General features: G+C 43.7%; 1 protein-coding gene and 1 long non-coding RNA gene across 2 annotated transcripts in view; both read left to right on the top strand.

Moving 5' to 3' along the window:
• Nucleotides 1-690: 690 nt before the first annotated feature.
• Nucleotides 691-1,645, top strand: LOC121597414. Its single transcript, XR_006005411.1, has 2 exons — nt 691-1,460; nt 1,564-1,645. It is a non-coding gene; the product is annotated as an uncharacterized LOC121597414 (long non-coding RNA).
• A 526-nt stretch (nt 1,646-2,171) lies between these two features.
• LOC121595498 overlaps nt 2,172-23,259 on the top strand; it is an 85,458-nt gene continuing 64,370 nt past the window's right edge. Inside the window, exons 1-3 of the mRNA XM_041919527.1 lie at nt 2,172-2,232; nt 2,745-2,871; nt 18,514-18,655. Of these exons, the coding sequence (XP_041775461.1) occupies nt 2,172-2,232; nt 2,745-2,871; nt 18,514-18,655 (330 nt within the window). The remainder of the gene's footprint in view (nt 2,233-2,744; nt 2,872-18,513; nt 18,656-23,259) is intronic.

Genomic DNA, 23,259 nt, shown 5'->3' with positions numbered 1-23,259 from the left:
TCTCTCTTTCTTTCCTGTACGAATTTTCCCATACGCGTTCGTGACTAAGCTCGGAAAATCACGGCGAATCGTTCAATCGTTACCACGGCACGGGTACACCATCACACACACACACACACACACACACACACACACACACACACAAACACTCCCGTCCCGTTTATCCCCAATGCAAGTTTTCCTTCCGAATCTTTTGCCCTTTTCTCACCTACAGCTGACGTAGGCCGCATTACTTTTGCGAAAACTTCGTACCGCTCGTGTGTGTGTGCGCGTTTTCCCCACGATTTTTCCACGAAGCAGTATCTCCGGCATCCGTTCGGGTTCGCGCGTGTTCATGAGTGCGCGCACACACACAGCCACACAGACCCGAACCCGATGGTGTTCATTTTGTCTTCGGGTTCGCTGTACCCAGCATGAACACACCTGTTTCGTCGGTCCGGTCTGCCAGAAGCTGGTCCTTGCAGGTTCGGTTTTACGGAGGAAAAAAAAAACGGCCGCTCCCCAGCCGATTGGGATGCCGTGCGCTCGGGCACAGTCGGACACGCGCACATACAAACCGACTTGGACACACACACACGCGCAGACACCGCTTTTGCGTCCAGCGGCACTCGGTAGTGCCGTGATGTCTCTCGGTTTGCGGTGCGATGATTTGCTCTAAATTTCTGGGCTTAGTCCCAGCTCGCTTACCGACGGGTGCGGTATACACGTCGCTTTTACACGCCACCGTCCAGTGCACGGTGAAGCGAAGGGCTAGTGTGTGCGCGTGTGTGTGTGTGTGTGCTATCTAACATCCTTTTCCCAGGGACGCTGGCAACGTTCCTGGAGCTCGCCAGCGCGCCTCGCGTTCGGGTTTTCGAGGGTGAATCCAGGCTGCCAGGGAACAGCACTGCTCACAGAACGGCCCGGGGTATAGACATCCCTTTTTACTACGAGGCTTCCTCCCCCCACACACTCTCACGCTCTCAGTCGCTCTCTCTCTCGTCCTTTTCCTGCGCTGAACAGATCACCGAGCCGAGCCATCGCAGCAGCCCGTTTCGCAGCCCGTTTCGGGAGGTGTGGTCGTGATGTGAAATTTTTCCAGTAACCAGTCACGAGCGGGAGTTCGGTGCGTGTACATTTCGTCCAGTGCGGTTAAGCCCCCGTGTCGTTATCGTAGTCTCGGTTTGCCGTGAGAAATAGTAGAACGTGGGTTTTTTTTATTTCGTTGCCTTTCGTTCAACTGTACTGCCTTGAAGGAAGTAGTTTGGTGTCGCCCGTTAGTTCGTGCTCGGTGTTGCTGGAGAGGTGGACGTTACTTTTTGGTGCGCGCAGTTGTGTGAAAGCAGATAGACAAATTGGTAGCAGCGGCTACAAAACAGGCAAATGGTGTATACTCGCATCGAAGAGCATTCGTGGAACGCTGGAACAAAAGGTCTCCTTCTACACGGGAAGGGAGTAGGAGAGCTACGGTTTAACAATCAGTAAGAAACAATCATTTACTTCTAAGCCCCGACCGATAAGCAGGCGGGCCGTCGCCAGGCAAAGTAAAGCAAACGAAACGCAACTGATTAATCATGTGTTAAGAATTGTAGGACAGTCTGCGTTCGCTTGCGACGGGGCAGAGAAGCATGGAGGCGAAAGATGTAAAACATTACGAACAATACAATCAAGAAGTCGCACTTGCGTTCTATTTTCGAAGAGCGGTTAAACATGAAACATGAGCGCTAAATTTAGCCAAAAACTCATCGTCCATTCAGTGGCGATTTTAGCGATAGCGTCGAAAATGAGGGTTATTTTTAAATTCTCTAATAAGATTTACCGCTCCCCCAAAACCAACCCGCCCTCCATACACATACGCTAGCGAAGGAAACAGATGGAGACGCATGGTGGTGGGATGGGTTCCTTCCGGTCGCGCGACCTCCTGCCAATCGTTTGCCATCGTCGTCGTCGTCGCCGTCGTGGGAATTTCCAAGGCAAAGCAATACACTCGCGTGGCCTTCGCTCACCTGGCCCGTGCCCGTGTTTCACTCCGGACACCGGGAGTTTGCATTTGCGTGAGCGGTGAAGCAACAAACAAGCGAAGGAAAAAAAAAGTTGTTCATGAAAATCAGATTAATAATAGCGCTTCTCTTAAGTGGAACGGCGAGAGAGAGGGGGCAGAGGACAGGACAAACGACGCTTCGACGCTGGAAATGGACCGGCCCAGCCGAAGGTCGGAAAGGCAGAAACGTCGCGAGAAGTACTTTTCGGTCGGTAAAAAAAAATCGAGTTGGAATCTATTTTCGGGTTTACGGTCACTTGGAGTGATGATGCTCGTGCGTCGCTGATCGTGATCGCCCTATCGGTTGAATTTTAAGTTTGAAAACTGCGAAAAGCGAGAAGCAACACGCACCCTGCCACTGCCACGCTAACGCCCCGGAAGGAACTGACTAATAAAATTAATTCAACTCAAATGGCTGCAGCAGCAGCAGCTGTGATGGGAGGAAGGTGTGACCCACCCGCAACTATTCGCCACATTCCAGTGTCTCTGAGGAGCATGGAGGGGGCCATGAGGCTAGCATCGGACTGAAAATAGCGAACGCACAGTGTGGGAGCCGTTTCTGAAATCACTGCAAAGAAGAAAAAAAAACGATGTCCTCCGCATAACGGCTGCGGCGGAATTCAAAAAGACACTGTGAGCCAGCGTGTTTTGACAAAGTAGGACACACACACGCGAAAGGGTGTGACGTCATGCGGTGATGCTCTCGGCTAGTGCGGTATGTGAGTACGGTTTGAGTGTGCGTGTGCTGTGTGTGTGTATGTGTGTGTGCATGGTGTGTGGACGGAGGAAGTGCGACAGTTTTTTGGCAGCGGTGCAAACAGCGCAAGCAGCTTGAGTTTGGAATTTTCAAGGTAAGCGGAAATAGTTTCCATTTTAGAAGGTTTTGCTATTTGATGAAATGAAACTAATTTTGAAAGGTTTGGGGTAAAATTATTCTAAACGAATATGACGTAAATAGAATCTCAGTTTTAAGCGATATTATTATGTTTCGTTAAATTCAACGAAAAGGAAAAAAATATTATTGAACTGAAATAACAAACCAATACAATCTAAATCGTAACAAATATGTGAATATACCCGTATCATGAACTATTAAACTAAAAAAAATGGCACAAATATAGTGTTAATGTTAATGGTACCGATGCAATTGATGCTTAAGCGATCAGATGAACTAAAAAAAGAGCCAACATATTTCACATATTAATGTCATTTTGAATGACAGTAAAGTAGTAAAACAACAAAGTTTTTTTTTTGTTATTATTTCTATTTGCAAGGACATGAAAATATATTGATTTGATGTGGCACTTTCAGAGTTTAAAACTAACAAGTGAACATTGTATAGCGTATTTGCTTATATTTCAAATAAAATGGTAATTTTTTCGAAGACGTGTTTTGACAAACAACGTGTTCCATTTGGCACTTGACCATTAAACCCTGTCCAGCCATGCCATAGTTGAATTGTCTGTTTCTAATTTTTCCGACTGGCGAACTGATACGTAGAGTGGGCGAAACGAGATAAGTAGTTTGAAAGTTGCTAGCGACTCTGTATGAAATAAAACGAATTAGTTATATTTTTGACTATTTCCATTTTAAATCACTATTCTGTCTTCACTCAAGTGAAAACGATTAACTACTTGTTTTTTAGTTTGTTTTTTTACGAGGCTTTTTAGCATTCGCCTCTCCTAATTTGCGATTGAGAAACTACTAATAAGGCGATTAATATCTGAGATAAAAAAAATAAGAAAAAGTTCTTGAACAAAAAGAAATATAAGAGTTCTTAGTACCATTATGGTAAAAGGTGATTTTTTGTTTAATTTTGGTGCTTTTTCATTGAAATTTTGTTTTCATAAATATATATTTACCCGGCTACTTTCTAAACTTGTCTGTAGACATTAGTCGCTTTTAAAACATTCAAAAGCTTTTCAACTTCATTGTAGTTGTTTGAAAATACAACATCCAAATGCTCTCCAAGTTTGTGCTTTTTTCCTTTCGGTGGAATATCCAAAACAATCTATTAGAATGTGTTCTACCGTAGATGACCTACTGGTGTGATAAGGATCGAATTTGAAATAAAAAAATTCATGCCGTTACATTGATGCTGCATAAAGATAAAAAAATATTCTTTATCGTTGATTCTATGCACATTTCAATGGCAACAATGTGTGTAATAGTTGTGCCAAATCCGGTTCAAAGGACTAAAATGTTACTGCCCTTATATTAAGTTAACATGGCGGGTTACTCAAAAGCTATATTGCGGTTACAAAAATGTTCACTTGTGCTCGTATAACAACCAGTTTTGTGCAACAAGCATTATATGATGCTACAGTTAACATTGAAACCACGTAGCTTGATAATGTATTATATAAGAAAATGTACTAAAAAGGAAATTCATTGAACAAAGCTATAAAAGCTGCTGGCAGGGCATAAGCAGTACAGACCTGATACATACGCTCCCAAAACGATCATTCGAAAGAACAAATTCCATGTTTTACGACCAAACAAACATCTGCAAATTAAACGCCTCGCCAGAGACAAAGCTCTATTCATTGTATCGGCCCAAAAAAAAAATGTACGTGCATGTTTTCGGCACCGTATTTCGCCGCGTTTAATCCTATCAATTTCATGCATGCGCACCTGCATCACACAGCAGACACCGTGTACGCTATGGCATCGCGTGCATTAGTTACATGCAGCATCGGTGGTGCATCGTTGCGCCGCACCAAACACGGCAGCCGAAAGCATCGAACTGCATCGGTAGCCCTAATTTGCCAGCCATGCTGTGCGATGCTGTGTGCACGTTCGCCTGCGCTGACTGTGCCTATTGACGCATGGAATGTCACTGACATGGTTGCGTTTGCAACCGGCCTAACCCGTACCTGTTCGTTGCGCCCGTTTCACAGCTCACTAGCTAAGCCACTCTCAATTAACGACTTTGCGCGGGCTTTTCGGGGAATTCGCTGCTGGCACACTATTCACCATCTTTGGCATATGAGAGATTTGGCACTTTTTTTGTTTATTTTTCAACATCAAAAACGAAAATCAAACAAAACCACGCTCCCTTTTGCTTACGGCATTTTTTTAAATGGATCGGGAAAATGCTCACCATTAAACTCAGTGAAGCTTAGCGTGTGTGTGTGTACTCGCGCTCGTGTTTGTTCTTTATGGTGCGGGAGCCCGTTTCCTTTTACGCTCGTTTTTGTGATTCACAAATTCAAAAAGCTTTTCACGTAACGCTTCTATGAGCAAATTTCAAACCCAAAACTCCCCAGAACCGAGCGAAAGCCCCGTCTGACAATGGAACTTCAAATTGAATGCCGCAAAAGTCGCTCGCATAATAGGCTGAACAAGTGGCACCCGAAGAATAAAGCAACCTTTTGTAAGGGCAGGAAGTGGGAATGTAGAAGAGGTGGGGCCCGTTTTTGGGTCGGTGACAAGCACACCATGTGTGAGTGTGTGTTTAAGTGAGTGTGTGTGTGTGTATGAGTGCGTATTGTTCGTGAGCTATTGACCAGGACAATGAAGTTGCCATGCTACGCTGCGCTGCTGCTGGAGAACTTTCTATACGAGCCTCTCTCCACCACCGCTCCTGCCATCGCCACGTGTGTCGGTGCCGCTAAAGTGTGACCCATTTGCACCGTGACCATCGCTGATCGTTTATCGTCGATGAGCGTTACTGCGTTGGTGGCCTTTTGGAAAACGGACGCAGCCAGCTCGCCGGTACGCGTGAAGTACCAGGCGCTTCCATCCATCACGCGGCGTGCTCGGGTGGGACTGTGTGTGTGAGTATGTGCTTTGCAAAATTGTCCATACGCTTAAAGCATAACCGACCGCGTCCCACGCTGGCTTGGCTGTGGTTTTATCAAAATGCTTGCTCATGACTGTGGTGCTTTCTGGGTGTGTTTGTGTGTCGTCGTGGTATCGCAGTACCGACTTCACAAATTTGGCCGCACGGTGAGTGAAAGCGACACCCGGGACAACTAAGGTTGGCCATTTATTATTGACGAAGAAAAATAGGCTTTTAGTCAACGAGGTTTGCAACAGCAACAACGAAAAAGGCAGACATTACCCTGGTGCCTGTTGGTGGCCGCCGCCGCCGCCGGGATGGGTACGAAAACGATTCCCCGAGCGTCGGCGGAGCAGAGAGGCTGCTTGCCGGTGGCAAAAGTCCAGCATGAAAGATGAGCGAAAACGACCCACCGGAAAAAAGGCGGTTGTTGTTTGCTTGCTTTTTTTTTTGCTCTCTTTCCACGACCACATTTTATGTGCCGAAAAGAAGAAGGAGAGAAAAAAAACCGCGCAAACGGAGCCGCTTCTAGCGAAAGGTGATTGATGCCCCCCGGGGGTGATATGGTTTATTTTCAGCCACGGAAGACGGGTTTTTTTCTTTTTTTTTTTTAGGTGCCGCTTATGGCGTACGGCTGTTTTCCCTTTTTAGATGTGAGCTGATAATCGTCTTATGCGTTTTCTTGGGGTTTTGGCCTGCCTGGGTGGAAGCAAATTAAATTTTCCCACAGTGGTGGAAATTAATGTGGCAAACGGTGTGAGCAAATTAATTTCGGTTAGGAAAATTGTCAAGTACCAGATGTTTCTGTAAATAACGCGAGGAAGCAAAACGTGACTCGTTTTTTTTTCTTGTAAAAACGACGATCATTTAATGAAGTTCTAAAATAGATTGATGAATCATATAAAAAAACTGCCTCACACACACACAAATGTACATCCATAAACTGGCACAAATTGACTTGGAGCCCAGATCTATCAATATTGACTCGCATCGGCATCAAAATACGGTTATTGGCTGATAAATAATCATTTCTTTTTTGCCCGTTATCTTCCATCGCGGTCCTCTGCACTGTAAGTGGCTGCTGCGTCCATAAAAACGGCCGCTAAGGGTGGACCCCTCATCCATTGGGTCGTCGAGTCCCTGAGGCTTGTCATGTTTTTGTATTTCAAACAGTCATTTTTCCTCTGGTTTCGTTTTCCCGCCAGCTTCCGGCCAGCCAACGCCAACGATACGCACGAATGTGAGCGTAATGGAATATGATCTGGGTAATTTGTTACACCCCGAAGGATAAACAATTGATTATTTATGACGGGTTTTTCTCTCTCTCTCTCTCTCTCTCTCTCTCTCTCTCTCTCTCTCTCTCTCTCTCTCTCTTGCCTCCTTCTTGGTCGTTTGGGAAGTCGTAGGGGCATCGTTATTTCGCGCGAGTTTTGACGCCTCTCCCGGCGCACTGTTTCCCGCATCGCAATTTACGAGTTCATTTTCTTCGCCGTTATCGGATCCACTGTCTTGTGTGTGTGTAGTAGTGGGTAGTAGGATGCGTACCTCGATGGTGAAATAAAATTAGGTCATCCCGGTTGCGACCGTTCGTCCGTGCTGTGTGGCAAAGGAAAAATGCAATTTATGCTTACACAAAGAGACAGAGGGGCAGCATGAAATTGTATCTGCTTTGACGATCATCATTCGTGTTTTATTTCACCACGTCACTGGATCTAGTAACCTGTCGATTGGATTATCCATTTCACCTTCGGTTGCGCGTGCAGTGGACGGGAGGGGAAGCAGTGAAGGCACGTTGATGTGAAAAAAAAACGCACGAGCAAAGTGTACCGACCCGGAAGCCCGCCGTATGATTGAGAGAACGGTGTGTGGTGACAGTTGTTTTCGATGGCTGGTAATCAAATAGTGTGCGAAATAAATGAGATTTCGCTTGCGCTCGTTCCCGTTGAATTGAAGATGATGGCACCGTAGCAAAACTGTCATCGCCATTGCCATTTTGAAGGTAGTGACAAGTATTGCACAATGAGATGGGAATGCTAACCTGAGTTTAGTTAAAAGAGGTGATACTCTTTTTTTTTTGTAAATACTACATTGTAGTACAGGGATTTACGGTTTTTTACAGTAGGAATTATAAGGTTTGGTAGGGAATAATAAATTATATTCAGTGTGAAGCTACAGAAACGGTTTGTTCAAATCAATCAAGAAACATTTTCAAGCCAAGTAAACGCTATTTATATGTGTCTTTATATATCCATATAGGATAATGGACTCTGAGCAAAAATCTGAACAAAAACAATAGAACTTCATGTAACTTCTGTTTATGTAACCTGAATAATACAATCCAATAAGATTAAAAAAATTAAAACAAATCATACTTATTGTCCGATTTTAAATAAATAAAAACGATTTTTTAAATCTCATATTGGTAGCATGAAAATTTAAGCACAACGTCTTCAATTTCGAAAACGCAAGTAAAGATTTTTTGAAACATTTTTCACCTTCACAATTGGAAATTGTTTCCAGAATCGACAGCAATTTGCTGGTGCACGCTGTTGGTCCATCTAGCTGGGCCCTTCCCATCTCCCTTAATTTTCAATTTACCTTCACCCGAGCAGCGTTTGCATCATCAATTTGCAAAGCGCCGAACCAAAAGCGGAGAAAATCCCAAAACGTCCCAAAAAGTCTTAACAAATTTATGTACTCCTTTACTGGGCCGCTCCCATCTGGCCCATCCAACCACTTGTGTGCCCGCCGCTGCCGAGGACAAAAAGGGACAAAATGGGTTTGCTTCTCCACCTCCGAGCTCCGAGCTGAGGGGGATTGCAGAAAAAAGGTTTGGGCCGTGATTTTCTGGGAAAATATCCTAAAAACCAAGCAAAAGAAAGAACACACACATGAATGCTGGACAATCCGGCAGCCCGGAACGGAATTCATTTATTTCCTTCGGCAATAATTTTAATGGACAGCGCTGCACGGGCATATGGGGACGACGGGTTCGTCCTGTCCGGGCATCTTGCAGTAACTTTGCGCTGGACAAATAGATCGCCTACCTCCCTCTGCAACCACTCGCACCACCACTTATCTCCCCCTTCCCGCGGGTCGAGAAATGTCCGAGAATGATTGTGTTGTTTGAGTCAGAATGAAAAATGACATTCGGAATGGATGTGGATGCGGAGGGAAGCCGAAAATGAACTTGACGGGCTGGACCACCGGGACAGCCGGTAAAGGCGAGATTGATTTATTGAGAATGAGAACGCTTTATCATAATGTTTTGATTGTTTTTCTTTTTCCTGTACTGCAGAGGGAGAGGGACATGGGGGGAAATGATTCCTCGAGCTGATCCGAGGGATAAAGGTTTCTTCGGTGATTTTTGTTTGAAGAGGAGCTGAATAGACTGAAACCTGTCATCGAGCGCTGTCGTCCGCAGTGAATAATCAATGTGCGCACAATTACTGCTCCATATCGGAACGTCTGCCATTTGGGGCGTAATTGAGGCGAAATCGAGAGAAAGGAATGAAATTCAAGATGAAAAAGGATGCTGCGATGAAAATAAAACCCAACCAGAATGGTTTCATTTGACAAGTGATTTGATTTGAATTCGAAAAAGGATCGTTTTTAAAAAGGGGAAATTGATCTAATAGAAGGAACAATTTTTGATCAGTGGTGTTGTTTTATGTTTGACTGTGTTTAGTCACTTTAAGTTATTTTACTGCATAAAATGGTACATTTTGAAAATTGTGTTTTATAACAGTAGTATCCTTTAACATAAATTGTAATAAAAAAGTTTTTCTCATTTTCGACCTGAATATCTTTTAAAAAATACAACAATAATGTTAAACATTTAAGTGACATTTTTTTCTTCTCGAAATTTTATAAAATTATATCTAGATACCACAAATACATGCATTTTGGGTAAAATAGGAGGAGTAAATGTTGACACTGTACAGCAAACCCTTAAACAAGAACCTCTCGCCAGAGTGTTTGCATTGTCTGACCCAAGTTGACAAAGCCATTCATTCACAACTGCTTCTTCTCCTTGGTCCAAACAATAGAAAAAAAAACACACAATCCCGGATGAACCTTTTCTTAAGACTATTATCTACAACTCCTCCAGCAAGAGAGGCTTAACGAAGATGGCGAAAAAAACGACCTAGACCCAACAACAATCCATTTTGAAAAATTGTCACCTTTTTTTCATCTACCTTTACCGCCCCAAAAAAAAGGGGTTAATGATGGTATGAGTTCAGGTTGGGGCTAAGCCAGGGACGGATTGTTCATGTTCTAACTTTGAGAGAGAGAGAAAAAAAAACGGAAGAATCTGTAATACAGGACCAGAATGACAAACAAGAATGCTTAAACAAAAAATCGCCGGAAAGGATGGCTGAAAAACAACGAACCGGATGTCCAATTGCTCTTTTCACCTTTTGATGGTTCTTGTTTTTTTTGAAGGGAGGATAGGGAAGGGGCGTTATGGTGTCCTCCGGATGAGTGCAAAAAAGAAAAACCCCTCGGACCTTTGCAATGGGCGTAAAGGGTGGCTGAAAGGGTAGTCTGAAATGACTGATAACGACACCCGCTCATTATACGGCCGATTGTCGAGAGTGGGTGCTTTGCCTTGCGCGGCTTGTCGAAACCGGCGACCCATTATTATCCTGCAGGGATTTTGCGCCACACCTACCATGCCAGGCTGAGGCAAAAACTCATGCAACAAACCTTTACTGGAGTGTGTGTGTGTGTGTGTTTTTTTTTTGCCTTTCTGCTTTACTATTGCACCGATGGGTAAAAGTTGTTTACTCAGAAAAAGCCCGCTAACCGTTGGCGGTGTCACTTCGTTTCAGCGTTATGAATATTTAAGAATCATCCAGCGTAAGGCCAAAGGGCACGATGGAAGGGAATGGGTAATGGTAACAGCAGCAAGCATACACACACACAACAGCAAGCAAAAAAAACATCACAGGAAAAACTACACAAGTTAGATGTGCCACGCTTCGGGCGAAAAAAAAAACAACACACAACTCGCAGCCTTCATGCACCCAAGTGGTCCTTGAATGAAGATATTCATTTCGAGATTGTCTGTAAGTGTGCGAAGGTTCTTGTCTGCTTCTGTTGTTGCCGTTGCCGCTGCTACTTGCTCCTACCTTTATCTTTTGGCCCGCGTCAAATACATCCTGCCCTTTGGAGGTGTAATGAAAAATTGCACCCAAACGCTGCGTCCCTTGTGGTTGGTGGATATGTTGCTGCGCTTTATCTTGGCTGCGCGAGGTTTCATTAAGTAGGAGCTCTTCTTATTCGGGTCACTGCACACGGTGTGTTTGTGTGATTTTTTTTTCTCCCGTTGCTTTCCTTGATTCGCTACGAAAGATATTGAAGTTTTGCTTTGTCTTGCAAGGAAAACATCTTACCTTTCGCTAGTGGCTAATAACAAAATGAGGCATCCGGCAAAGAACGCCTCAGCTATTGGGCAAAAGATGAGCGTGACGTAGAAGGTTTTTTTTTCTTGGTTTTGGGTTTGTTTTCATGTTTCAGTTTGAATTGGCTCGCAGAAAACCGTTTCCCTTTCCAACACCTCCTCCTTCAGCCCAGGCGTGTTTAGCATCGTTCATTATCACTGTCATCATCATCATCAACGCGGGAGAAGGTTTCCAGTTGACCGAGCAAAAGTAAATGTAGGGAACCCTCGATCGAGCTCACCGGATTTACTTTTAAATGCTCCATTGCGTCTGTTAATTAAAGATGAAGCAGGTAGCACTGGCTCGGTCCCTTGGTGGCCGAGCCGTAAGTTCGGACGATTAGATTTTGTACTTAGTGACACGGGTTTTCCTTCCTTTCTCTCCTTGCCTAGTGGCCTGCTCTGCCTTACGAAACCGTTTTCCGCAGTCCGATCGAATGATATGGGTTTCCAGGGCAGGGCAGGACTTTTAACCCTCCTTTTAGTTTTTTTTTCTTCTTCTTCGAATGTCTTTTAAATTTAGCTGTGTGTAAAGCGTTTTTTGTTGATGTTGTTGCTTTTGCTAAATGGAAAGAAAAGTTTGCTCAATTGGTTTTCCGTTTGCACTGTTTTGCTTCTCTGGGGCATCGTAACGAACGCCCACGGCAGCAGGCATCTTATTTTCACCTTATCTTAAAAGACCATAATTTGACAGCAATTAGTCGAGTGAAAGCAATCTTTTACCCCTGTTTTACTCTATCTACATCTCGATCGGGAGAGGGTTTCGTACCTGTGCGCTTAGCTGTTGCTGTGCTGTTCAATCACTCCCTAAGTACAATCTTAAATGAGGAGTTACTTAAAAAGAGACGATAACAAGTTAAACCAATCTGCAGTTTTTTTTTCCTGAATGAATGGAGAAAGTCATTTTCAAACTCGATAATACTATTAATGTGCTAAATTGTACGAGACACGAAAATAACGCTACATAATTCTCATTTGAATTTTCATTTGTTGTATTGACACAAAACAATGTTCATCATAGTTTATTTTACATAGTTAATCAATTTTCATTAAAAAAGATAATGAGTACACCTTTATATCATATATTGATAACCATATTGTGTTGATAAAATTCTACATCAATTTTAAACATTAATAAATCTTAATAAACTCGTCAAAATGTTCAGTAAAAACAGATTTTAATAATTTCTTCCTAGATTAATGTCAATAATATGTACTAAACTAAAATGTAGAAAGCAAAGCTGTCTACTGCTAAAAGTATTCCGATGAAATAAGTTTACATACAAAACCTTCCTATCCACGACAACGATCCACGATTCGTCACGTTGATTGCATTGTTTGAGAAGTATTTTACTCTACCGGTTTGGTACAGAAAGTTAAAACCGTACTTTGCTATCGTTTGCTCAGTTTTTTACCATTCATTTGATGATGCTTAAACCAAGCAAACGTGCTTGGCCAAGCATGTATGATGTAATTATATTTCCGTATAATAAAAAAACCCACACGTTCATCAGTATAGTAGAAAAGTTGGCAAAAACTAACCAAACATTCTGGGGTGGGATTTTATTTTATTCCAGCTACGTTTTAGCTTAAGCGACAGGTAGACAGGTATTTTTTGCGCGTTAAGCTGCACAGTTTTCAAAAGTAGTTAGCGCACTGTAGAGGATTTTTATTTTAACTCTAATGAAGCTTCTATTTTTTGCACTTTCTACCACGTTTGCCTTTGTGCAAACGTACGCATAATGGCATAACTTCCGTATGATGCTGCCAGTGTAATTTACTCTTTGCTTTTCCGCTGAGTTTTTTTATGTGAAAGAAGTGTAAAGAAACAAAAACTGTAAGCTTCTGATTGTGGGAGTCAATTGCAGCATTCCACCATCCTAGATACGTTCTCTCGTTCCCTGTAGTGGTACAGTGTTTTAATTTCGAATCATTTGAAGTAAATTCGTGTGCCATCACCCACTGCTTAATGTTGATGTAATATAGCACGAGAAGTGTTGCCTGGCTTTGTACAATTTGTGGGGCAGCTTTTTATTTTTTATCTACCGGTGCTCAGGAAATGTATTTTCCATTCTCTTGCGTGTCGTACAGGTGTGTTTGTGCGTGTAGTAGGCGCGGTGGTAGTAGGCTCATCAGTGGAGAACGGGCCGTCACCGGTTACATGGGTTCACCGTTTTGCCTTTCCTTCGTGCAGGGCTAATGCTCTGCCGGATTCCCCGCGGGCAGTTAACAATTAAGGCAAACGGTTTTCCGGGACCCATTTCCCGAATGAGGGTCGTTGGGTTGAAGTTTTCCAGAACCGCTTTTTTGTGTGTGTGTTGTGTGTGGCTATGTGTGCTACCTCTGTTCCGGGCTCGCTTCCTCGTTTGGTGGTAGGAATGCTTTTGCCTTCTGGCGGGCTGCCGGAATCTCGACACGATAAAGAAGAGCGAATGTTTATGATTCCACACACACACAAACACACACACGTGCGCGCGCTCTTGCACGCTTGCCCGTCCCGCAAACAAACCACAGGCAAGATATGGTACGGAGTCCGCATGAAGCCTCCGGGGGAGGGAGAGTTATGAAGAGTTTTAAAAGATCGGAGCAAAAAAAAAAAGGTCGGCAAAAAACTTGCCCCCTGATTACGGCCCTTCACAATATTTCCCGGGAGGGTGAGAATGTGGTACGGTTTCCTTCTGTTTCTTTCGCTCTTTTAGTGTGTATGTGTGTACATTGGAGTGCTTCGTTATCCTTCTTTAGGGCTGTGAAGAATGTGGAAACAAGGCAGATATGCTGGTATGCGTCCATCGAGAAACAGCAGAGGCCTGTACGGTGAAAAGTTGAGCCAACAGATTTTCCATTGCCAACGGAGGGAAAAGGCCACTGTGTATAGATGAGCCCTATGTGAGACTGTGTGGTTCCGTATAAAAATGCCGGTGGCCTCAGCACACTTACATTTCTAGCATTCTCATCGACGGAAGGGACGGAAAATGGAGGGACGAAAAAAAAACGCGAAATAATATAAACCAAAACCACTTCCTGGGGGCACTCAACAGCCCTCTAGGGTCTCGGTGCACCGAGTCTTCATCGTACATACATACCACCCCTATGCTTCCTTGCCCACGTTGGCTGAGGAAGCTTGTCCGTAGAATTAAAATTTAAAAGTTGAAAGCGGTAACGGCAAAGTTAAAGGTGAGATAAAATTTAATTTGTTACGATAAATTCTACCAGTGTCCCCGGGGGCAATCACGGAACTGTTTACCCGTGCAAGTGGATATAGAGGGAGAGTTGGTAAAAGGGAAGGTGGTGCTTGAGTTTTTTTTTAAATCGATCAAATTTAAAGCATTGCTCACTCGCGTACGGTTTGGGGTGAAATAATCATGCCAAGTGCAGTTGTGGTTAGCGAACATGGGGACTTCAATATTACGTTCTATTCGTTTCCTCCAGGCTCGATTATTCCTGAATTAAAGCTACTAAACGGGGTCAGCTAGGAATATGAAAAAAAATAAACAATATTTTTAAAAATCCAACACGAAACGAAAAATAGTATGAATTTTGAGGTTCTGGAAGTATTCTGATTAAGAATCTATACATTTTAATTTCGAGCTCCTACTGGAAAAAATAAAGCCTTAAAAACTTGAATTTAGACTAGGTTGAAAATATGCTCAAATATTAAGAAAAAAATCCAAGAAGAAAAGCCATTAATTCTAATACGATCATTACCTGATGAATGTATTTACCTACCTGATATAAAAGGTGTTTGGATATATTTACGATTGAAAATTATTAAAATAAAATGAATTTTAATCGTTATTTTTCGTATTATAAATTATTTACATTTTTGTATAATTTAACTAAAAATAGCATAAATTAAATGTCATTATATAAAAAAAATGATCATGTAATCATTTTTATCATTTATCTTTTTTATAATAAAAACAGCGTCAAATGATAAAGATTATGTGCCATCTTACCACTTTGCAATACAACATCATATTCAAAGTACACATTTAAGCTTTATTCCTTGTGAAATGATTGGTTTCAATCTGAAAAGTTATGCGAAAGATGTTACAAATACAATTGAAAGTATTATAGTTTACAATATACACTTCAACACTTCATATGCATAAAGTCATGCATAAAGTTGCTGTTTAAACATATTCTATCGCCAAATGTCCTCTTTAAACCACGTTCATTTGGTCCGATTTTCTGCCATTCCCGCGTGGATTACTCTTTTGAATCTTACTGCCAGGTAGCTGAGCACACGGTGGGGATCCATTGTGCACTGCCAGCACTCATTTGGCATATTGTTTGGCCGTGTCCAGCTGCTGCGACTGCAAGAGATACCCTCCGCCAGCGCTCCACCTAGCCGGGCTGGATAAGCACTGATTTATATTAATGACGTGCTTGGGTTTCGTTTCTCGGCATTTTTCCCCCTTTCTCTTTCAATGGCCACTGACTGCTTTTACTGTAAAAATGTGACGCTGGTTCCCTATCACATACTAACGCTCACTTACACACACACAGCCACACCGGCCCACATGCTACCATAATGCCGCGCATAAAAGGACAAACATGGGCGTCCATAAATAGGAACATTATTCAGTCGAATGTACTACACAACCCCGAACACTACACACCGACAGCCGGGCACGAACGACAACCCAGTTGGGGCCGTTGTAAGGACACTCGCCGTAGCAGCGGCAGCTGGGCGAACAAAAAGATGGAAAAAAAGCGTGGACACATCCTTACACGTGAAGCCGGCCGAACCAAATGGAGCATGAAAAGAGCGGGGATCCATCGTAGTTTTTCTTTGTCTTTTTTTGCATTGCTTTCTTTTGCCGTACCATATGGTTGGGTATAGCGAATTCTTGCAGTAAAAATGACGCAAAAGCATGAGCCCGTTCGTGTGGGCAAGGATCAAAATGGAAGGGAAAAGTCAAAAGAATCCCTTTCTGTCACACACACACACACACACAAACTCAAACGTCAACGATGAATGGTGTGATGAAAATTGAAAGATTTTCCGTTCTCATTGCCCACCCCGCCGGCCCAACCACCAGCGCCAGTGTCCTTCAAGGCAGAAACAGCTGCTGCTGCACTGCCGCAGAAAGGGCCATGCATTTCCAGGCGCATGGGGACACGCGAAATGGGACAGTTGGAAAAATGAATGGTTTGTGGAGCTGCATGGACGCGGAAGGCCGGGAAAGGGGAATTGCATATGCGACACACAAAACGTCAAAAGAGAAAGCCTTTTCGTCCTAGTTCCATTCACACACACACACACACACACACACACACACACACACACACACACACGCACTCATTCACTTGAGAACGGGCTCGTTGCGGCTGTAATAAGGGACGGTAGAGATTTTACCGAATTGACGAAAGCGAGCGATGGTTCACTTTCACAGCTACAACCACTTCTGCCTCCCTGCTAACGAGCCCGCCGAGAAGACCATGGCCGAAGAAAACTGCATCGTTGCCATGACGATGGAGCAGGAAAAAGCTTTCTGCTGGTGCTTCATACCGTTTCCCGCGTTACATTGCCTGGTTGGAAAGTGTTTCGGAAGGAAAAACGCGGGCCATCCAGCAAACCACCCTCCCCGTGCGATGTAAAGTGTTGTTTGGCAGAATGGGGGTTTCTTTTACACCGCATCGTACGAATATTTGCGGCAGGTACGGTAGGAAAGGCCTTGCCTTTTACAGAAAGTACTGCAGCCGCAGTGGGATTTTGTGCCCTTATTTTTTTGGTGGTTTCGTTGATTTTTCTTGCGTTTTATACTACACTCATGCGTAACTTTCGAAGAAAGCGGCAAACTCGTCATCGTTTGCGCAAACCTTCCCCTGCAAGATGTCAAAAAGTTGCGGTCGATTAGGAGCCGACAGGAAGAAGCAAGATCCCGCTTGATGTGTGCATTGAATTTCAAAGTCTAAAGCCCAGCAAAAGCTCTATAGAACAGAGAATGGCACAGATTACGGTGTGAAAAACTTGCTCCATTGAGTGCGATGGTGGTACTCGTGGTGTTGGGTTTCCATCGTCTCCTATTAGCATCGTTGTGAAGAGAATCATTTCCTTACCACAACTTTCCCGACGCTACTCCGGCCTCTTGGAACAGTGCTACTACCTTAGAAACTGTCCCGAACGATATTGCTTTCCCACGCAAAGGGTTTGCACACGACGGTGGTGGGTTCATTTACATCTTCCCGGGGAAATGCCCTTTTCTTTTCCCTTCGGCAGCGTGCAGCTGCTGCTGCTTGTCTGGCTGGTGCTGTCTTTGCTGCGACAATTTTCGAACAGGTGTTGAAAGAAATTGCTAAACCCTAATGTCGGTACAGATGATGATAGCATACACCTTCCAACAGCACCTGCTGCTACCGCTGAATGGTTGGTTGCATAATGAGACCGTTGCAGTGAATAGAAAACTAGCTGAAAGAGGTGCAGGGTGAGGCGGAGTAGCACCGGTAGCAAACAAAATGAACACAAAAATCACATCCTACGAGTTGGTGGGGGGGGATAGATAACGACAGTGCGAGGTAGTAAAAGCAATCCTTTGCGTTGCATCATGCCCGCATGTAAAAGGAATACATGGGATACTGGCTTTCGGGGACACGAAATGAGGCCACCGATGGATGGGTGAGTGACACCAGTTTTATGGCGTATGTGTATGCGTGTATCTGTGCTGGGGAAGCTTTTCTTATGATCCTTGTAAAGATGAGGTTTGAGATTGTAGCTTATCCGTTAAAGTATTCATTTCTTCAGCAAATCTTTTTGTTAAAGAAACGTTTTGAAAAGAGTTTTTATCCAGACAGTCATAGGTATTATTAAAAAATAATTAATTATATGACATGAAAACCGTCAGCCCAAGCTCATTATGACAGTTGAATTTAGAGCAATTTGGAAATTGCTCTCAATAAAATTGCAAAACATAACGAAAATATCTCTTTTGATAAACCATTGTGCATTTTAAAATATATTTTTCTTTAAACGGGATCGTTTCTTGTGGCTAGGTAGAAAGACCTTTAACCATATGTATATTATTCGCGTCTTTAGTTCATATCGAACCAAATTCTCCACAGCTGGACAACTGCATCATAACTGACTTCGCACATCTCTTTTCCAATGTCCACATCTCTACCAAACGTGCAGCTGCGATAATGAAACACTCCCAAACCGTTCCGATGGCATAACCAACACACTTCTCCCTGCACGAGTGTTCAAAACCACATAGCAGCGTTACTCATCGCATGATGTTTTCATTTCCGTATGCTTTGCAGATACGAGCCAACGCCGATATCATTCCCTGGCCAGCATGCGAAGCCTGCCGCCTGCCAGCATCACAAGCGTGCCACCGCCACCGGCACTTCATCGAAACGGACATACGCGCACAACCGCCATCGTCTCCACTGTTTCATCCAGGTAAATATGACTGTCCTTCAACCAGCAAACCAGCTAGCCGCGTTGAATTCCGATAATCCTGTCTGCGAATCGACACACACACACACACACACACAGCATCAGTGATACTTAAACCGCAGCTCATCAGCATCAACTGGATGTGAGTGGAGATGAGTATGCAGCATCAAATCAATTCCGAGCGGATTATCAATTTTCCCAACCCCATTCACATATGCCTATCCGACCTATCGATGATACTTTCCATTCATTTTGGAGACTTGTTGGGAAGAGGAAGTGAACCTCCCCTTTCCAAACTGGCTAGTGGAAAAAGGGGGTTTGTTTGGCTTTCGCTCTAGTTGGAATGCCTAGTTTTGCGGTCGGTATCACATACGCAGCGGCCGGCAGTATCGGGAAAACCCTCACACAGTGAAACTGTCCGTCAATGCAGCCCCGTAGGTTCATTGCGATAAACGCGAGCAGTCGAATCAAGACAGAGTTGCAGGCTTGGCAGACTGGTCTAATGAACTGGTTCGGTGCATAATAGAGTGCGAGAGCGTGAAGGGAATGAAAAGAGCAGTTGGAATAAAGCTCTTTCTACTTTCAACGCTACTAGCGTGGAGATTGGAGAGAAAACAAAAATGGGAAAGCTTATTAGGACTGGCGGGATTAATATGAAATACTCAATGGACTAGCAGGGAATCGGTAGAAACTGATCCTTGTTTTCTATTATTGTACTTTTTTTCATTCACGATAGAAGGTATTTAATTGGATTTGTTCAGGTTATTTTCACATTTCAAATGCTGACAATTCAAATTTAAATTCAAATTTAAAAATAAATTTAAATTTAAATTCAAATGTTCTTAATTGTTTAATGTTCTGCAATGAAAAGTTAAGAGTAGAAACACTTAAGAGCGTACCATTAGGGCACAGGCAAGTACAAATATACTAGTAAACTACATTAATGATCGGAAACTTAAGCTAATCGCATCTAACAACGCAGGAAGTCATCTTCCGACACAAACTGCGTGAATCACTCCTGAGACCACCAGTGTACAAAGTCCGTATAAACAGCACTTACATAGAATGGTCTAAAACAGTTTAATGTTTAGGGATACATTGGATCAGATTCTATTATTTCATAAACACATTAAATAACTTTTAACAAAAGTAACTTTTTTTTTGCTCAGTGCTAGTTTAAAAGTAATGTTCACTTATAAACAGGAAATCCAAACTACCTCTGGAAAACAAATTCATAATTTATAAAAGCAGAATACTGCCGACAATGACGTATGTAATTCCCCTGTGTAAAGACTGTGCAATGCTGCACTGCGGTTACAAATAACCCAAAACAAAATTCTGAGGACGATGCTCAATTAACCTTATGGAATTAGAACAAATGAGCAACTACTCAACACAGCCATAAGATAACTTTTAGAATAATTTTGATCATAGATAAGATCGGAAAGGTAGGTTTTAGGTATATAATATATAGTTTAATTAGGTTAGTTATATGTTTTTTATAGGTTATTCTTCCCCAAACGCTCAAGTAGAAACTGACTCAATCTTATAACCGCATTGAAAAATTAATTCAAAATCTTGCAAAATGCATGTTCAAATACTACGCAAACCTGAAAATAAATGACTTTTATCAATAACTAAAATATCTAAACAAAAAGCCCCAAATTTTAACTGAAAACTGTTTATTAGAGCACATCATGAGCAGTCAAAAGCAAAACCATCCTTATTTAGAAACGCTTCAATGGTTTGGAATCACATTTTTGTGTCTGTTTGCATTCCAGCTCGCAACTTCAAGCACATATTTCACATTGACCTCTGTACCCCTCTGCCCCAGCTCAATCGCAATAGTTGCCCGGTGGTCGCTAGCAAATGCTCATTCCGAATGCTTTCGCTGCAGGTAAACTTTGACCACGACATTGAAGTAAATAAATAACGTCAACCCGATGACCGATGCAGCGGTGACCGTGTGTGAGTGTGTGTGTGTTTACGTCAGCCACAAATGCACACGATTCTCTCTCTCTCTTCTCTCTCTCTGTCTCTCTCTCTCTCTCTCTCTCTCTCTCTCGATATCAAGAATTCTTGATACTCTCACCCTTCACAAACGAGCGCACGAGACCTGCTGGAAAAGTTAGCCAGTGCCCGGTACCAGTGTGCCGAAGTTCACGAGTTGTATGCATAATTTAGAACCGTCCCACCAGCAGGCTGAATGTCTGTACAACCTACCCGCCGTGTGGGAAGGAACCTGTTATTTGCTTCTGTTTTTTTTTCTTGCCCACATCCACTGATTTCCAATTCAGTTCCACATCTCGATGTGCATCATTGCGCACTGTAGCATCTATCAGCAAAAGGACAAGCTAGGACCGAAAGGTGTAGGTAGATTGCTCGAAATACGTCCACAACACCCGTCGGACGTTATCTGTTTTGTGCAAGGTATGGGGTAGGGTGCAGTAGAGCGTACAAGAGAAAAGGGTGAACATAAATAGCCGTCGTATCGGGGGGTCTGGCGCAATAGGGTTAGTTCCGAGAAAATGGGTAAGATTTATGCAAGTCTCCAATTTCTGTAATACCTTTGGTCAAAGAATATTAAGCAGAGGGATGCGCCCGATGGGTGAGCGATAGCGAAACGTTTGGTCGGTCGCTCTAAAACATTATGATAATTTATTTTGGGATAACGAATTGATCTATGCATCCAATTTGCAACAGTCTGAGCCTGAATGGAGATAATTCAAAATTTAAAAATAAAGCTGCAGTGGCAGGTGTGTGTGTGTGTGTGTGTGTGTGTGTGTGTGTGTGTGTGTGTATTTTAAGTACAATTAAAAACCTTTTCCATCTCATAGAGGGCATAAAAAGCCCTCCAGCGAACAACTTACGTCCCATAAACCGAAGCAGTTAAGCTAAAACATTTTTGATAACCAATCTCGCACGCTACATTACCTAGATGAGCCAGCACAGCCGCCAGCGCCGCCGGTTAATTAAGCCCTCAGCGAAAATGCCTTTTGATGCTCTTTTGCCGGCAAGTCGGCAACGTTTTTCAACCATAAACGTTATCGTAAAGTGATCGTAGGAAAATGATAAAACTTTACAAGCCTTTCATACGGCCGTGTTAGCCACGGTCGTTGCAAAACCCGGCCGGCCGGTTTGGGGCTTGCTTTTACACCTTACGGGCAACGCAACGCTACCGTACCTTCGCGCGTGGAAGCTTACAGGCGAACCGCGTTGATTAGCGGTGGAATGGTATCGAAAATGGTGGAAAATTGCACCTCAACAAACGCACAGCAGCGTTGGGCGTGGATCCATTCATAGCCTTTCCCGTAAACCGAAACACTGAAATTGGCTGTAACATTAACTTCGCTGTGCTGCTTTACGACTGTTGTGACAAGTTTTCCGATGTCATCGTAAACGTGAGCACTGCGCCGAGCGTTCGTTCGCTTCTCGGCTAGCCAGCGGCAGCCGGGCTTTGCCTGGGTTGTCTATCCACCACCACCGGGCACACGGCCCGGCAGTTTGGCTGAGAGGGAAAAGTTTTTGCCCGGTGACAAAATCTTCCCCACCATCAAAACAGTGCCCGGGCGAAATGATTGAGCTGTTGCGGGGCGGGAGCTGTGCTCTTTGGAGCAAGTTTTGCCTTCCATCATTTAAGAGTTATGAATATAAATTACCTCGTAAAATACAATTATCAAAATTACATATTTTCCACCACAGTCACCACAAAAGGGGAGAGAGGATGTGTGAACGAGGGAGAGAGCGGAGCAAGAAAATAGGATAGGAAAAGATTGTACGAGCTACAGAGAAACGAGATTAGCAGCTGTGCGTCGTAGCGAGGAATGGACTGGAAGGGTGCACCCGTCCCGCTCCGTGTGGTCAGGAAGTCGATCACACCTCAACCCTCTGCCGTACCCGGAAACGTTCCCTTCCTTCTTTTCATCCCGAAACGCTCACGGTGAATGGTCACCTGAGTGAAAAGTTGCTGCTTGGGGAAACTTCCGTTCCTTCGACCGCTGCGGGAAGCGTACTCATACTCAGGGCGTCTCTTTGGAATTGCGGTTACTACAGCTTCCCGTACAGGAGAGCGAGCAAAGGCGAGACGTCGCATGGTGTGGCAGGCAGCATACTTAATGAATCAAAAACTTTGCCAGCCGCCCTTTTGTGCGTTACCCCGGCTCGAAGTTGAAGCATCGGTACCGAAACGATTTGGGCGGCGGCAAGTTGGGTTTTTTTTTTGCTTGCTTGCTTGTCCACCTCCCCGTTCTATTCATTTCACCGTGCGCCGACCGCACACCACTTGTGTTTAATATTTTAATAACATTAACGAGTTTTTCATTGAATAACATCGTACACGGCTGTTTGCGGGGGTGGTGGCTGGGTTGGGTTGGGTGGCTGATACTTTTTAAGAGCTGATGCCGCCGGTGCTCGAGTGCACTTTTGCTTTTGCTATGGCGGACGGCAACCGTTGTACGGGCGACCGAGCGTGCGACAGCGAACCTTCATAGCAAACGCTTGCCAGCTGCTTGTTTTATGATTCAATTAATAAGTTAAGTGACGTACCACCATCACCGTACCACCACAATCCATTCGATCGGGGATTACAGAGTATTGAACCGAACGGC

Source organism: Anopheles merus, chromosome 3R (assembly GCF_017562075.2).
Source record: "Anopheles merus strain MAF chromosome 3R, AmerM5.1, whole genome shotgun sequence".
NCBI classification, from domain to species: domain Eukaryota; kingdom Metazoa; phylum Arthropoda; class Insecta; order Diptera; family Culicidae; genus Anopheles; species Anopheles merus.
Note: the sequence above shows the minus strand (reverse complement) of the source record. Positions and strands in the feature narration are given on the sequence as shown.